The 15912-nt window shown below is 47.5% G+C and overlaps 1 protein-coding gene across 10 annotated transcripts in view; it reads right to left on the bottom strand.

The window, feature by feature from the left end:
- Window positions 1-1205: 1205 nt before the first annotated feature.
- mpped2a (metallophosphoesterase domain containing 2a) overlaps window positions 1206-15912 on the bottom strand; it is a 200359-nt gene continuing 185652 nt past the window's right edge. For 6 of the 10 annotated variants that reach the window (XM_068046613.1, XM_068046620.1, XM_068046615.1 and 3 more), the window contains exon 7: window positions 1206-8116. In XM_068046613.1, coding sequence (XP_067902714.1) covers window positions 7998-8116 — 119 coding nt within the window. In that variant the 3' untranslated portion in view covers window positions 1206-7997. The remainder of the gene's footprint in view (window positions 8117-15912) is intronic. The other 4 variants (XR_010976372.1, XR_010976371.1, XM_068046621.1 and 1 more) reach the window with 4 other exon arrangements.

The raw sequence follows: 15912 nt of genomic DNA, 5'->3' as shown, positions 1-15912 counted from the left end.
GATTTCCAATGGGCTTCATCAAGGGATGAGAGGCCAGGCCTGGGCTGCTTTCCCACAGGGTTTCCTGGGAATTTTGGGGCTTTGGCATCTGGCCACAAGGTGAAGCAATGCCCCCTCCTCCAACCAGAAAATCGAGCAGGGTCGTAATCTGGCAACAGAATGCCTCACCACCTTGTTTCACAGTCCAGAAATGCCCCTATGATCAAAGCCTACTGGACATCAAAAAATAGTTTGGTTCAGGTCGAATAAACTGCTTATGTTCCTGCACTTTGATTTGCCAAGCAGAATGTGGAACGGTCCTTCCATTAATCATTGGCCTATGAATTTAACTACAGTTCATGGGCATTGCATGACCTCCTCAGACACCAATATGGCGGGTGGCAGCACCCACTCCTTTCCAGTCGATAGTGCTCTGCCTGCTATGAGGATGAGGTGGATATGCTTGAGACAAGACCGCCACCCCTCCTGCTACCCCAGGCACAGATTGCTCCCTGTGACCACACCTTGCACCTGTTCCCATACCCCGATCTTTCACCCCTGAGACCCAACCTCCAAGTCAGGATGGTGTGTGACTTGGGGAGATCTTGCAGGTGGTGGTGTTTCCATGCATCTGCTGACCTTGTCCTTCTAGGTGGTAGAGGTCACGAGTTTGCGAGGTGCTGTCGAAGAAATCTTGGTGAGTTTACTGCAGTGCATCTTGTAGATGGTACACACTGCTGCCACTGTGCGTCAGTGGTGGAGGGAGTGAATGTTTAGGTTGGTGGGATGGGGTACTGATCAAGCGGCTGCTTCTTCTGAACGTCAGAGAATATAGGACCATTCTACCCAATCTCTCCTCATAGGACAATCCTCTCATCCCAGGAATCAGTCTAGTGAACCTTCACTGCACCTCCTCTAAGGCAAGTTTATCCTCCCTGAGGTAAGGAAACCAAGTCTGTGCAGGGTCCCACAATCCCTAGTTTTCGACACTCCATCGGCTGGGGATGTGAAGGGGAAAAGAGTTACATTTTGGTGCCGAGAACAGTTGATCACAAAAGGAATCACATGATTATCTAGAAAGAAGGTGTCGACAACAAACCATTGCATAGACGCGTGAAAATCAGTCCACAGGTGGCAAGTCGTAAATTGGGTTGAAAGGCAACGGGGAATGACAACGAGAAATCTCTAAGTAAAAATCTTGCAGTTTTATTTAGATATAAAGGCTGCTAAATATATAATATCACAATAATTTTATGGAAACAAAAGAACTCTATTTGCTAATTTCCGTTCAACAGACAGAGGAAAATCAAGAGAAAATATAAGAAGCCCTTCAGCATTTATAATGCTCAACTTTAAACAAGTTATCGGGCAATTAACTTTTGTGTGCGCGAGCTAGCTTGCTTTTATACACAGTGCAAAAACAATGATAAAAAAAAGACCAGCAGTTACAAGAATAAATAAGCGATAATGAAAGTGAAGGTGTGCATTTATTATAGGGTTTAGCAAACGGGTGAAGCATTGGGTTTTTTTTTACTGGCATCCTATCAGGCTGGGAAAAGCCAGGTTTCTTTGACGAATTGAGTCCGGCAAAACATGGCTTCATGTGACTCTTCAAACTGCAGCTCCTTTCATTCCATTTGTCTGTGAGATTTAGGTTTTTTTCCCCCCCGGATAACTAGTCAGAAGGGACACGGAACTTTAAATCGGTAAAAGTAATCTCGAAATCTGATGAATTGTCGTTAAAAACCCAACTGGTTCACTAATGTCCTCCAGGGAAGGAAACCTGCTGTCCTTACCCGTTCTGGGCTTATAAGTGACCCTGAACTGACCTCTGAAGTGACCACAGCAAGCCACTCTGTTGCTTCTAGGGGGATGGACAATAAATGTCGGCCTGCTCAGCGATGCCCACATCCCAAGAAACAATTAAAATGAAAGTGTCATTCAAAATGTTGAAAGCCTAGATTTCATAGAATCATAGAAAACTTAAAGCCCAGAGGAGGCCATTTGTCCCATGGTGCATGTGCTGGCTCTTTGAAAGAGCAGTTTGCTCGAGGACGCCTAGGATTCATAACCCCTAATGAGAGATATGGTTGAGTTCTGTTAATCTTAACTGAACTGAACCCAGTCTTCCTTTGGGTCTACACAGTAGCTTATAAATAACGTAGCATAATTGTCAGTATGTGCTGGGGGTACTGCATTCAGAAAAGTCTGTTCTTTGCTGGAATTGGGGCCCACCATTTAAAAATAGAACCAGTAGCAATCCCACTCTCAGTACAATCTTCTTGGTTTTAAATAAGTTACTGGTTACCTTTCAAGCAAATTGATTTGAACCACACTTTCTAATGGGAGAAAGTATGAGGGCGTTGTTTATTCCCAGACTATTGCTATATTCACGTACCTAACCTGCCCTACTCTGGGATTGTCCAAGGTCCTGAGGTTTTTGCTCCAAGTGTGCAGGTCAGAGGATCATAATTGGGAAAATATGAGAGGTTAATAAAACTTCCACAGCAAAAAAAGACTTTAAATAATGTCGTAACTAGAGGGTTGGCGGGAGGGGAAGGGTGGCAAGGGGTAGGTGTTTCATCTCCTTGGCTGATGGAATCGCAGAGGAAGAGAGCGAGTGTTTAATGTGTGCAGCCTAACTTAGAAAACACTACCCAATGTAGATATGTTACTGTTCTTCTTCCAGTAGTTTCCTACTCTTGTCACAGGACAGATGGGCAGATGGTAACAGTCTGCAAATAAAGGTAGATTAATCAGCAGGTCAGAATGTAGGGTAAAGGTCTGCCGTAAAATCTCGCTCCCTAAACCCCTAGCTAATCTTCTCCCCACCTTTTGAAAGCTCCTTGATCTTCGAATCTTCTCCCTCTCCCTTACTATTGCTCGGCCTTTGTGTCTCCTCCTATGAAGAACCTTGGGGTGTTTCTTACATTGAAATCGTTGTAGAAATGCAAATTGCTGTTCTCTAGGTTAAATGAACCGGACTTCCAGACTTGAGTTATCATTATAAATATCCAGGGATTACTGGCATCTCATTATTGGCTGCTGGCTGTGTACAACAGAGCTCAGCTTTCCAAGAGTGCTTCACTAACTTGGGATCAAGCTTAACCAAGTAATGGCTATGGTTTTGGTGCTCAAATCAATAATTTCAGGCAGTTGGCTCCTTGGTAACTGGTAATGTAAATCATTTCATTTTTGGTATGGGCTTTCCCCGCAGAAGTTGGGTTCCATCCATGCGATTGTATAAGGTTTTGGTGGGACCACATCTGAAGTACTGTGTACAGTTTTGGTCTCCGTACCTAGGGAAGGATATACTTGCCTTAGAAGGGGTGCAACATATGTTGATTTCTGGGATGAGAAGGCTGTCCTGTGAGGAGAGATTGAATAGAATGGGAATATATTCTCTGGCATTTGGAAGATTGAGAGGTGATCTTATTGAAACTTATATAAAATTATAAAACTTATATAACCTATATAAAATTCTTAGGGAGCTTGACAGGGTAAATGCTACAAGTTTCCCACTGGCTGGAGAGTCTAGACGAGGGGGTCATAGACCTAAATGGACGATCCCTTATCCTGAGACTGAAATGAGGAGAAATCTCTTGACTCAGAGGGTTGTGAAACTTTGGAATTCTCTACCCCAGAGAGCTGTGGATTCTTAGTCATTGAGTATATTCAAGACAGAGATCGATAGATTTGTAGGCACTCAGGGAAGCAAGGCTTATGAACGTGGAGTTGATGTACCACGACTGGAAATGTCACTGAACTAGTAATGCAGAGGTCCAGGCTAATGCCCTGGGGACACAGGTTCAAATCCCACCATGGCAGCTGGTGGAATTTAAATTCAATCCATAAAAATATGAAAAGGAGAGCTAGTCTCAGTAACGGTGCCATGAAACTATCAGAGATTGTCGTAAAAACCCATCTGGTTCACTAATTCCCCTTACGGAAGGAAATCTACTGTCCTGACCTGGTCTGGCCTACATGTGACTCCAGACCCACAGCAATGTGGTTGACTCCTAAATGCCCTCTGAAATAGCCTAGCAAGCCACTCAATTGCCAAGGGCAATTAGAGATGGGCAACAAATGCTGGTCTTGCCAGCGACACCCACATCCCATGAAAGAATTTTTTAAAAATCCGGAAGCATGGCAAGATTCCCATGGTTGAACAAAGTGAATGCATGAGTCCTGCTGGAATTATAGATGTAAGCAAAAGGTAGTCGATTCCACATTTTCCTCGGAAAGCAGAAATATGGAGGATGGAGGACAATGTTGAACGTAACCCAAATCTATCTCCTTCTAAACCTTCTGCTTGGCATTGCAGATCATGATGATGGGAAGATTTCCAAAAGGTCATTGTGACAGGTAGAATGCCCTCCATTCACAGATGTCCTATTAGATAGCCTTTACAGCAACATAAGGAAATCTGGTATCTCTAATAGGGAGCGGAATGGGAGGATTTGAACATAAGCATTGAAGGTCAGAGATAACAGTGGCTTCCTTTGACTGCATCTTTTGAGGAACACTGGGAATCAAAGGGAAAGGTGGGCAGAGTTTAGGAATCCTCTCCAAGGACAGGTAGACCATATTAGCTGACTTCCCAGAGCTTCAGATTTCCCAGTCAAAACTCTCCTGCGAACGCTTTCTTCTGTGCTGTAACTATTCCATGATTCTTTCCATCATTGAAACATGAAGTCTACTTCTAAATGTCTGTTGCAATGGCTTCTGATCCTCCATACAGACTACACCATCTCAGGTATGTGACTGCTGTCTCAAATACAATTTCAAAATTTGCGGATGACATTAAATTCAGGGGAGTGGTGGGGGGTGGGGGTGGAGTGGGAGGGTGGGTGTAGTTAATATCATGGAAGACTGCGATAAAATACAGGAAGACATTAATAAACTTGCAGAATGGGTGTGTAACCTGAAAATACACTTCAACATAGATAAGTGTGAGGTGGTACATTATGGTAGGAAGAATAAGGAAGTCACATACTCCCTGGAACATAAGGCCGGCATTTTCCGGGCCCTTTGAGGCAGGCTGGGATGTGGGAAGGCTGGAAAAATGGGGCAAGAAGGCACTGGAGGAGGCGGGAGGGGGGTCTGGATTTCTTCCTGTCGCTATGCCATTTTGCCAGCGGTGAGAAATGTGGGGAGACCACCCCCCCCCACCACCCAACACAACGTAACTATCTCCGAGGGCACTAGGTCATTGAACGCGCCCTCTCTCTGCAGCAGTGGCCATTGCTGAGGCTGCTGAGCTGCCAGACCTCTGATTGGGCCAGCAGCTCTTGGGGGCGGGCTGCCGTACTTTGTTGGATGGCAGCCCCAGCGGCGGCCACTTAATTTGGGTGCTGCCGGCAATCTGCAGCCCTGGGTCCCGCCACCTGCCAAAGTGGGGTCTCCTCCCACTTTCAGCCCCTGCGGTGGGGCTTCTGCCAGCTCAGGAACATTCAGCCCCATGTGGCTAAATGGGGCAGAGGAACAGAAGAATCTGGGGGCACAGATACACAAATTACTGAAGTAGCGACACAGGTTAATAAGGCCGTGAAAAAGCAAACAAAGCACTGGGGTTCATTTCTGGAGGAATAGAATTGAAATGCAGTGAAGTTATGTTCAACTTGGATAGATACTTGGTTAGACCACACTTGGAGTACTGAACACAGTGCTGCTCTCCATATAATAAAAAGGATATGGAGGCACGAGAGAAGCTGCAAATAAGATCTGCAGGAATAATGCCAGAGCTGAGGTTATAGCTATCAGGAAAGACTGAACAGGCTCCAGAAAAGAGAAGTCTAAGGGATGACCTGATGGGAGTGCCTAAAAGAGTTTGATAGGGTAGATGTAGAGAAGATGCTTTCACTTGCGGGGGTGGGGGGGAGACTAAAACCAGAGGCCATAAATATAAGATAGTCACTAATAAATCCAGTAGGGAATTCAGGAGAAACTTCCTAGAGTGGTGAAAATGCGGATCTCAGTACCACAGGGAGTAGCAGAGGCGTGTAATACAGATGCAATTAAGGGGAAGATAAACACACGAGGGAGAAAGGAATAGGGGATATGTTGATGGAGTTAGATGAAGAAGGGTGGGAGGAGGCTCGTGTAGAGCATAAACACCAGCACAGACCTGTTGGGCCGAATGTACTGCAGATTCTGTGTGACTATGTAAAGTATTACTTATTGAGGGGGAATGCTAGCCAAGAGACCAGCAGAACTTCCAGGCTCTTCTATAAATAGTGCCAAACTCCTGGACATAGCATAATATCCAAGAACAAGAGTATAGAAATGTGTCCTTATGTTGGACGGTAATATTCGAGAAGCATGCAAGAAAATAGTTCACCAGATTTAAAAAAAAGCAACCTTCTTCCACCAAAGTATTGTGGCGGCTCAGAGCTGAGGGATGATTTTCTGCAATCATGTTTGTGATCTCCCGATATATGCTCCCGGGTAGGTGAGGCTTCAGGCTGGAAGAGTACGTGTCGAAAGTGGGCCCAAAGGTGTTGGGATTGATGGGGGGAAAAAAACCCCAACAAGGATAGGTACAGTGTAGCGAGGTGAAGCAATCTTCTTAACGGGGCAGTGCACCCATGTTTGGATGATGAGGTTGAACCTTATTTGGTGTGGATCGTATGAAAAAGAAGTCATACTTTGGCGCCTGGTCCTTGTAAGAATTGGATGAGATTTACACTGTTTTTGGAATAACTGAAATAATGCCAGGTTGATCAAATCATTCTGTACGTAACTGCCTCACTCAGAAGAAAGCATGGTGGGCAAACGATGTTCGAGGTTTACCATTGTCTGGATGGGGTAGATTTGATGGGCCGAATGGTTTTTTCTGGCTCTTGCTTGCCTGCTAAAATAATTGCCTTTCCACATTCTCTGAGGTAATTTTACTCTCTCTTTAGGACCTTCCCTCTCCCCTCCCCCACCCCGACCATTTACTGTTCCTATTTAGAAACATTTTAAGCTGGCATCCGGATCAAGGGGCATGACCCTTCCTCTGATTTCTCCTTTCCCACTTGGCATTTTCTTGCCTCAGCTCAGAAGCCCAACAGAAAGCTCATAAAGGACCAGGAACTCACCAAGCAGGGAATCCAGTGGCCTCGTGATTAGGCTGTCAACACTCAACCTCACTAGGCCGCCCCAGTTCCATCAATTTAGTAGATTCAGTAATTCAGTCACAGGCTTTTGATCTGTTCCACTGGTAAATATTGTTTGAGAATAGTCATGGTTTCTGGTTAAACATTTAGCCAGGATAGCTAAACACTGAAGCAAACACTTGTGCGCCAAACACGTACAATAAATGGACACCATTACCTTCATTGGATAAATGACCTTTATCTTCATTAACGCTTTTAGATTATGGGATTTCTTACTTTTAGACTTTAAATACAGGGTACTGGAAAATCGGAAAGTTTGAGGCCTGACAGAAACTGCTGGTATGAAGCGGTGGATGGTTCCAACGTAGGAACGCTTAAATGAGTGTTGGTGTGTCTAAAATTCCTTAGCAGAGGCCTCGAGACACTTATCTTAAACTGGTTGGCAACTCTTGCTAAAAGGGTACAAAACGGCAGGGGCAGTGGGGGTTGGGGGGGGGGAATTTCGGAAGGAATTCATTTGGTTATAACCATCCACCTTCACTTCAAGGCCCGTTTGTTTAAGGTGGCCTCTTCAGGATCTTTTGTTTCCCAACACCCAGAAATCTGACCTCAATTGAACCCAAAAGCTGACACTCAATGACTGCAATTATTTCTTTAACAGTTTAACCAGCAGATGCAAACAGAATATCATAGTTCAACTCTTACAAAGTCACAAAGCTTCATTAATCTTATGAGAACCAATCTGTATTAACAGCACAATCGCTACGATTTGTACCAGCAATTTTACAAAAAAAAAATAGAACCAGATCATACAAGAGAAAACATTTAACAGAATTATTTTTTTTTTTTAAAGTCACGCTTTCCGTTAGAAAAAAATGGCAGTTTATAGAACCTCCACCTTTGTGCGAGGGGCAGTCCTCAGGAGCCTTGTGGGTTCGGAAGGTCAAAGATAATTGGTGGATTTATTGGCTGGAAGCTGACTGTACAAGTGGAGGCGTTTACGTATGTGGTGTAGCCGTCTGTCATAATCCCATAACCTGTGGAGGGAAAAAGGGTCGCCCCAGTGTTAGTTTCACAATGGGACACCAAAACATGTTAGCCCGCACTCTGTGCTATAGGTACACCAGCACTCGCAGCTCACTCCAAACCACCTCACCCCCACCTCCCCTGAAGTGTTGAGAGATTCACAATTAAAATGCTTGAACTTTTCTGTAGCTTTCTGTGAGGTGGGGAGGGGGGGAGGGTGCTGGTGAGGGAAACCACAGACTGGGGGTGAGCATCATGTGCACCCAGAATTCTGGGTTACATATTCATGGTTGTGTGGATAGGTGGGGCAGGTGGTCGTGAATCCGCACCAACTGCCAATCTTGTGTCTCCCTCATTCCCTTTGCTTCACTATTGGTGACTGTGCCTTCAGCTGCCTGGGCCCTAAGCTCTGGAATTCCCTCCCTACACCTCTCCAACTCTCTCTCCTCCTTTAACACACTCCTTAAAACCTACCTCTTTGACCAAGCTTTTGGTCACCTGCCCTAATACCTCCTTATGCGGCTCAGTGTCAAATTTCGGTTGGATAAATGACTCCTGTGAAGTGTCCTGGGAAGTTTTACTAAGTTAAAGGAGCCATATATGAACATACAAATTAATATAATGCAAGCTGCTGTTGCTGGGACAGTGGGAAGGCACTCCGAGCAGTAAGCGCTCCCCCAGTCCTCCATCTCCTATAATTTCACTTTTTTCAAAAAAAAAGTTCAAATTGCTCTTAAATTGCTCCGTGGTAGCACATTTGCCTGAGTGAGAAGATTGTGGGTTCAAGCCCTACTCCAGAGACTTGTGCAGATGACGCAGGCTGACATGTCAGTTCAGTACTGAGAGAGTGCTGCCCTGCTGGAGATGTGGTCAACTGGATGTGACGTTAAACCAAGGACCCATCTGCCCTCTCAGGTGGATGTGAAAGATCCCAGGGCACAATTCAAAGAACAGCATCTTCTCCCAGTGCCCTGGCCAACATTCCTCTCTCAAACCTCATCACCAAAATACAAATGATCGGATCATTCACTTTGTTTGCTGTTGGTGAGGCCTTGGTCTTTGCAAAATGGCAACTGCCCTTCCCCACAAGACAACAGTGACTGCACTTCAAAAGAAATCTATTTGTGATATCTCGCGCATGTGAAAGATGATGGAGAACAAGGTCATTCTTCAAAGTGGCTGAGATTGATTGAGCAAAGCAATGTTTGTAATGGGTTTTTTCATTAAACTTGGCAACTATGACTCAATATGGAATGGACCATTCCGGTCCACTGATTAGTTTTGATCATTTAAATTTAATCTCTATTCTTCAACAGAAAAAAAGAGTTTGAGTCTTAAGGAATTTCCCAGTTTTCCAATTACGTAGAGGGAGGTCAGGATTAAAACTTTATACAATTGTTGTAACTTCATGTCTGTGGATAGTAAATCCATAGATATATGACAGGATGAACTTGTTGCTTTTCTTCCTATGTTTTATGCAAAGTAGTGTACTGATTAATGAATGACTTCATCCATTGTAAGTCATCACTAACCTAGTGTTATATTAAAGAACGAACTTGCATTTATCTAGTGTCTCATCGTATCCTTATGGTGTCCCTTAGGGGAACTGACCTGACAACATTACGAACAACTGCCCTTGCCCTGTGCTACTCAGCAGCTGAATATGTCTGCCCAGTCTGGGAATGCTCTCCCCTGCCAAGAAGTTGGATCCCATCCTCAACGCAGCTTGCAGAGCTATTACTGACTGCCTGAAACCTAAACGAGCTGCACTTGCTTGCTGTTGTTGCTCCACCTGCCATCAGGCGGTAAGCTACATCAACAGTAGAACAGGCAAAGCAGACCAGTGACCCTTGTCACCCTCTCCTCCAGAAAGAGACAGTAACAAAGAGGTTCAAGTCAAGGGGCAGTTTCTTACATACTGTCCAACTCCTAGGCTATAACCCCCACAACCCTGCCTTCCTGATTGGTCAACACATCCACAGCCGAAGGCACATGGGTTGTCTAATGACCCAGAGGACTCCTTCCCATCAGAAGCCAACGAAACATGGCCTACTTGAGTGTGTCTCAATCACCTCAGAACTGGTGTCGGCTGCTGAAAAACCCTTATGCAGAAGTGGGGATACAGCCAAACTAATTCTGTCAACTGTGACTGTGGAGAGGTATCCCAAACGATGAAAAATCTCTTAGAATGCCCTCTATTACCACAGCTAAGAAACCTTGAAGGTTTTCAATTGTCGAGCTCGAGCCTGTGTGGAACAGTGGTGAGGGAAGGCATAGCGACACGACAAGAAGGTGTCCCAAAATGGTTCACAATCAATAGTTTTGAGGTGTGATCACTGATGGTTTGTAGCAAACCACAGGAGCCAACTGGTGCACAGCAGAATTGAAAAGTAGGGAGGTTATGCTAAATCTGTATCGAACCTCGGTTAGACCACACTTTACGAGTACTGTGTGCAGTTCTGGTCGCCACATTATAAAAAGGATATAGAGATCAGAGAATATTTACAAGGATGGTACCAGAAATGTCTGGGTATACATATCAGGAAAGGATGAACAGCCTGGGTCTCTTTTCTCTAGAAAAATGAAGGCTGAGGGGTGACCTAATAGAGGCCTTCAAAATTATGAAAGGTTTTGATAGAGTGGTTACAGAGAGAATGTTTCCTCTTGCAGGGAAGAGCAAAACTAGAGGACATCAATATACGATAGTCACCAAGAAATCCAATAGGGAATTCAGAAGAAACTTCTTTATCCAAAGAGTGGTAAGAATGTGGAACTCGCGATCACAGGGAGGGGTTGAAACAAATAGTATGTGCAAAGTGCCGGATACTGAGACTAAACAACACTGTTGCTGTAAATCAGGCTGAAGCGAGTTGCTCAATGGTTTGATTTAAAGAGTGATAGTACTATGTAGCTGAGGGTTTAGGGCAGTGCCAACATTACAACCGACCTGATTACAGTGGGGAAGGTGACAGATCCCGTGTGTGAAACCACCTTGATACAAAACCATTGATCCTGGTTGTCCACCGATTCATTACAGACTGCCATTTTATGATGACCACAGCAAGACTGAGTCAACACAATTTAGCCTGGAAACGGATTGCTTGTGATAACAGCCCGACACGGCCTTCATATAGCATCTCTCTGCTCACTGCTTTAAACAAGGAGCCACTCCATTTAAAGTAAGTCACCATCTCTGTTCAAATTCCATACAAGAGGAAGCTTACACAATAACAACTTGTATTTATAGAGCGCCTTTAACATAGTAAAACGGCCCAAGGTACTTCACTGGAACATTAACAGACAAAATTTGACACCGAGCCACATAAGGACATATGAGGACAGGTGACCAAAAGCGTGATCAAAGAGGGAGCTTTAAAAGAGCGTCTTAAAGGAGGAGAGAGGGTTAGAGAGACGGAGAGGTTTAGTGTGGGAATTCCAGAGCTTAGGGCCTTGGCAGCTGAAGGCACAGTCGCCAATGGTGGAATGATTAAAACCATGGATGCTCAAGCGGCCAGAATTAGAGGAGCCCAGAGGTCTCGAAGGTTTGTGGAGCTGGAGGAAGCTAGAATTTTCAAATTGAGGCGTCACCAGACAAGCAGTCAGTGTACAAGAGTGATAAATAATGCATTTCCAACTTCCAGATATGTGGCGCTCCTCTGCAAATAATGAGACAATCTCGAGGCCCCCTTTGAAATATTGAGATAGCCTGGGGGGGTCTCGTTATCATACTGAACCATACCTCGGGACCCCCTGCAGACACTGAGACACTCCTGGACACCCTGCAGATACTGAGACACTCCTGCAGATACTGAGACAGTCCTGCAGACCCCCTGCAGATACTGAGACACTCCTGCAGATACTGAGACAGTCCTGCAGACCCCCTGCAGATACTGAGACACTCCTGCAGTCACTGAGACACTCCTGCAGAACCCCTGCAGATACTGAGACACGCCTGCAGATACTGAGACACTCCTACAGACCCCCTGCAAATACTGAGACACTCCTACAGACCCCCTGCAGATACTGAGACACTCCTGCAGACCCCCTGCAGATACTGAGACACTCCTGGACACCATGCAGATACTGAGACACTCCTGCAGACCGCCTGCAGATACTGACTCACGCCTGCAGATACTGAGACACTCCTGCAGATACTGAGACACTCCTACAGACCCCCTGCAAATACTGAGACACTCCTACAGACCCCCTGAAGATACTGAAAGACTCCTGCAGACCCCCTGCAGATACTGAGACACTCCTGCAGACCCCCTGCAGATACTGAGACACTCCTGGACACCCTGCAGATACTGAGACACTCCTGCAGAACCCCTGCAGATACTGAGACACGCCTGCAGATACTGAGACACTCCTACAGACCCCCTGCAAATACTGAGACACTCCTACAGACCCCCTGCAGATACTGAGACACTCCTGCAGACCCCCTGCACATACTGAGACACTCCTGGACACCCTGCAGATACTGAGACACTCCTGCAGAACCCCTGCAGATACTGAGACACTCCTACAGACCCCCTGAAGATACTGAAAGACTCCTGCAGACCCCCTGCAGATACTGAGACACACCTGCAGATACTGAGACACTCCTACAGACCCCCTGCAGATACTAAGACACTCCTGCAGACCCCCTGCAGATACTGAAAGACTCCTGCAGACCCCCTGCAGATACTGAGACACTCCTGCAGACCCCCTGCAGATACTGAGACACTCCTGCAGACCCCCTGCAGATACTGAGACACTCCTGGACACCATGCAGATACTGAGACACTCCTGCAGACCGCCTGCAGATACTGACTCACGCCTGCAGATACTGAGACACTCCTGCAGATACTGAGACACTCCTACAGACCCCCTGCAAATACTGAGACACTCCTACAGACCCCCTGAAGATACTGAAAGACTCCTGCAGACCCCCTGCAGATACTGAGACACTCCTGCAGACCCCCTGCAGATACTGAGACACTCCTGGACACCCTGCAGATACTGAGACACTCCTGCAGAACCCCTGCAGATACTGAGACACGCCTGCAGATACTGAGACACTCCTACAGACCCCCTGCAAATACTGAGACACTCCTACAGACCCCCTGCAGATACTGAGACACTCCTGCAGACCCCCTGCACATACTGAGACACTCCTGGACACCCTGCAGATACTGAGACACTCCTGGACACCATGCAGATACTGAGACACACCTGCAGATACTGAGACACTCCTACAGACCCCCTGCAGATACTAAGACACTCCTGCAGACCCCCTGCAGATACTGAAAGACTCCTGCAGACCCCCTGCAGATACTGAAAGACTCCTACAGACCCCCTGCAGATACTGAGACACTCCTGCAGACCCCCTGCAGATACTGAGACACTCCTGGACACCATGCAGATACTGAGACACTCCTGCAGACCGCCTGCAGATACTGACTCACGCCTGCAGATACTGAGACACTCCTGCAGATACTGAGACACTCCTACAGACCCCCTGCAAATACTGAGACACTCCTACAGACCCCCTGAAGATACTGAAAGACTCCTGCAGACCCCCTGCAGATACTGAGACACTCCTGCAGACCCCCTGCAGATACTGAGACACTCCTGGACACCCTGCAGATACTGAGACACTCCTGCAGAACCCCTGCAGATACTGAGACACGCCTGCAGATACTGAGACACTCCTACAGACCCCCTGCAAATACTGAGACACTCCTACAGACCCCCTGCAGATACTGAGACACTCCTGCAGACCCCCTGCACATACTGAGACACTCCTGGACACCCTGCAGATACTGAGACACTCCTGCAGAACCCCTGCAGATACTGAGACACTCCTACAGACCCCCTGAAGATACTGAAAGACTCCTGCAGACCCCCTGCAGATACTGAGACACACCTGCAGATACTGAGACACTCCTACAGACCCCCTGCAGATACTAAGACACTCCTGCAGACCCCCTGCAGATACTGAAAGACTCCTGCAGACCCCCTGCAGATACTGAGACACTCCTGCAGACCCCCTGCAGATACTGAGACACTCCTGCGGACCCCTTGCAGATACTGAGACACTCCTGGACCCCCTGCAGATACTGAGACACTCCTGCAGACACCCTGCAGATACTGAGACACTCCTACAGACCCCCTGCAGATACTGAGACACTCCTATAGACTCCCTGCAGTTACTGAGACACTCCTGCAGACCCCCTGCAGATACTGAGACACTCCTGCGGACCCCCTGCAGATACTGAGACACTCCTGGACCCCCTGCAGACACTGTGACATTCCTGGACCCCCTTCAGATACTGAGACACGCCTGCAGACACCCTGCAGATACTGAGACACTCCTACAGACCCCCTGCAGATACTGAGACACTCCTACAGACCCCCTGAAGATACTGAAAGACTCCTGCAGACCCCCTGCAGATACTGAGACACTCCTGCGGACCCCTGTAGATACTGAGACACTGCTGGATCCCCTTCAGATACTGACACTCCTGCAGACCCACTGTAGATACTGTGACACTCCTGCGGACCCCTGTAGATACTGAGACACTCCTGCAGACCCCCTGTAGATACTGAGACACTCCTGCGGACCCCCAGTAGATACTGAGACACTCCTGGACCCTCAGTAGATACTGAGACGCTCCTGGACCCCCTGTAGATACTGAGACACTCCTGGACCCCTTCAGATACTGAGACACTCCTGCGGACCCCCTGTAGATACTGAGACACTCCTGGACCCCCTGTAGATACTGAGACACTCCTGGACCCCCTGTAGATACTGAGACACTCCTGCGGACCCCCAGTAGATACTGAGACACTCCTGGACCCCCAGTAGATACTGAGACACTCCTGGACCCCCTGTAGATACTGAGACACTCCTGCAGACCGCCTGTAGATACTGAGACACTCCTGCAGACCCCCTGCAGATACTGAGACACTCCTGGACCCCCTGCAGGCACTGAGACACTCCTGGACCCCCCGCAGATACTGAGACACTCCTGCAGACACCCTGCAGATACTGAGACACTCCTACAGTCCCCCTGCAGATACTGAGACACTCCTACAGACCCCCTGAAGATACTGAAAGACTCCTGCAGACCCCCTGCAGATACTGAGACACTCCTGCAGACCCCCTGCAGATACTGAGACACTCCTGGACCCCCTGCAGGCACTGAGACACTCCTGGACCCCCCGCAGATACTGAGACACTCCTGCAGACACCCTGCAGATACTGAGACACTCCTACAGTCCCCCTGCAGATACTGAGACACTCCTGCGGACCCCCTGTAGATACTGAGACACTGCTGGACCCCCTTCAGATACTGACACTCCTGCAGACCCCCTGTAGATACTGTGACACTCCTGCGGACCCCCTTCAGATACTGAGACACTCCCGCGGACCCCAGTAGATACTGAGACACTCCTGGACCCCCTGTAGATACTGAGACACTCCTGGACCCCCTGTAGATACTGAGACACTCCTGGACCCCCTGTAGATACTGAGACACTCCTGGACCCCCTGCAGATACTGAGACACTCCTGTGGACCCCCTGTAGATACTGAGACACTCCTGCGGACCCCCAGTAGATACTGAGACACTCCTGGACCCCCTGTAGATACTGAGACACTCCTGGACCCCCTGTAGATACTGAGACACTCCTGCGGACCCCCAGTAGATACTGAGACACTCCTGGACCCCCTGTAGATACTGAGACACTCCTGGACCCCCTGTAGATACTGAGACACTCCTGCGGACCCCCTGTAGATACTGAGACACTCCTGCGGACCCCAG

Source organism: Heterodontus francisci, chromosome 14 (genome assembly GCF_036365525.1).
Source record: "Heterodontus francisci isolate sHetFra1 chromosome 14, sHetFra1.hap1, whole genome shotgun sequence".
In the NCBI taxonomy this organism is placed as follows: Eukaryota; Metazoa; Chordata; class Chondrichthyes; order Heterodontiformes; family Heterodontidae; genus Heterodontus; species Heterodontus francisci.
This window is presented reverse-complemented; position numbering and strand designations above follow the sequence as displayed.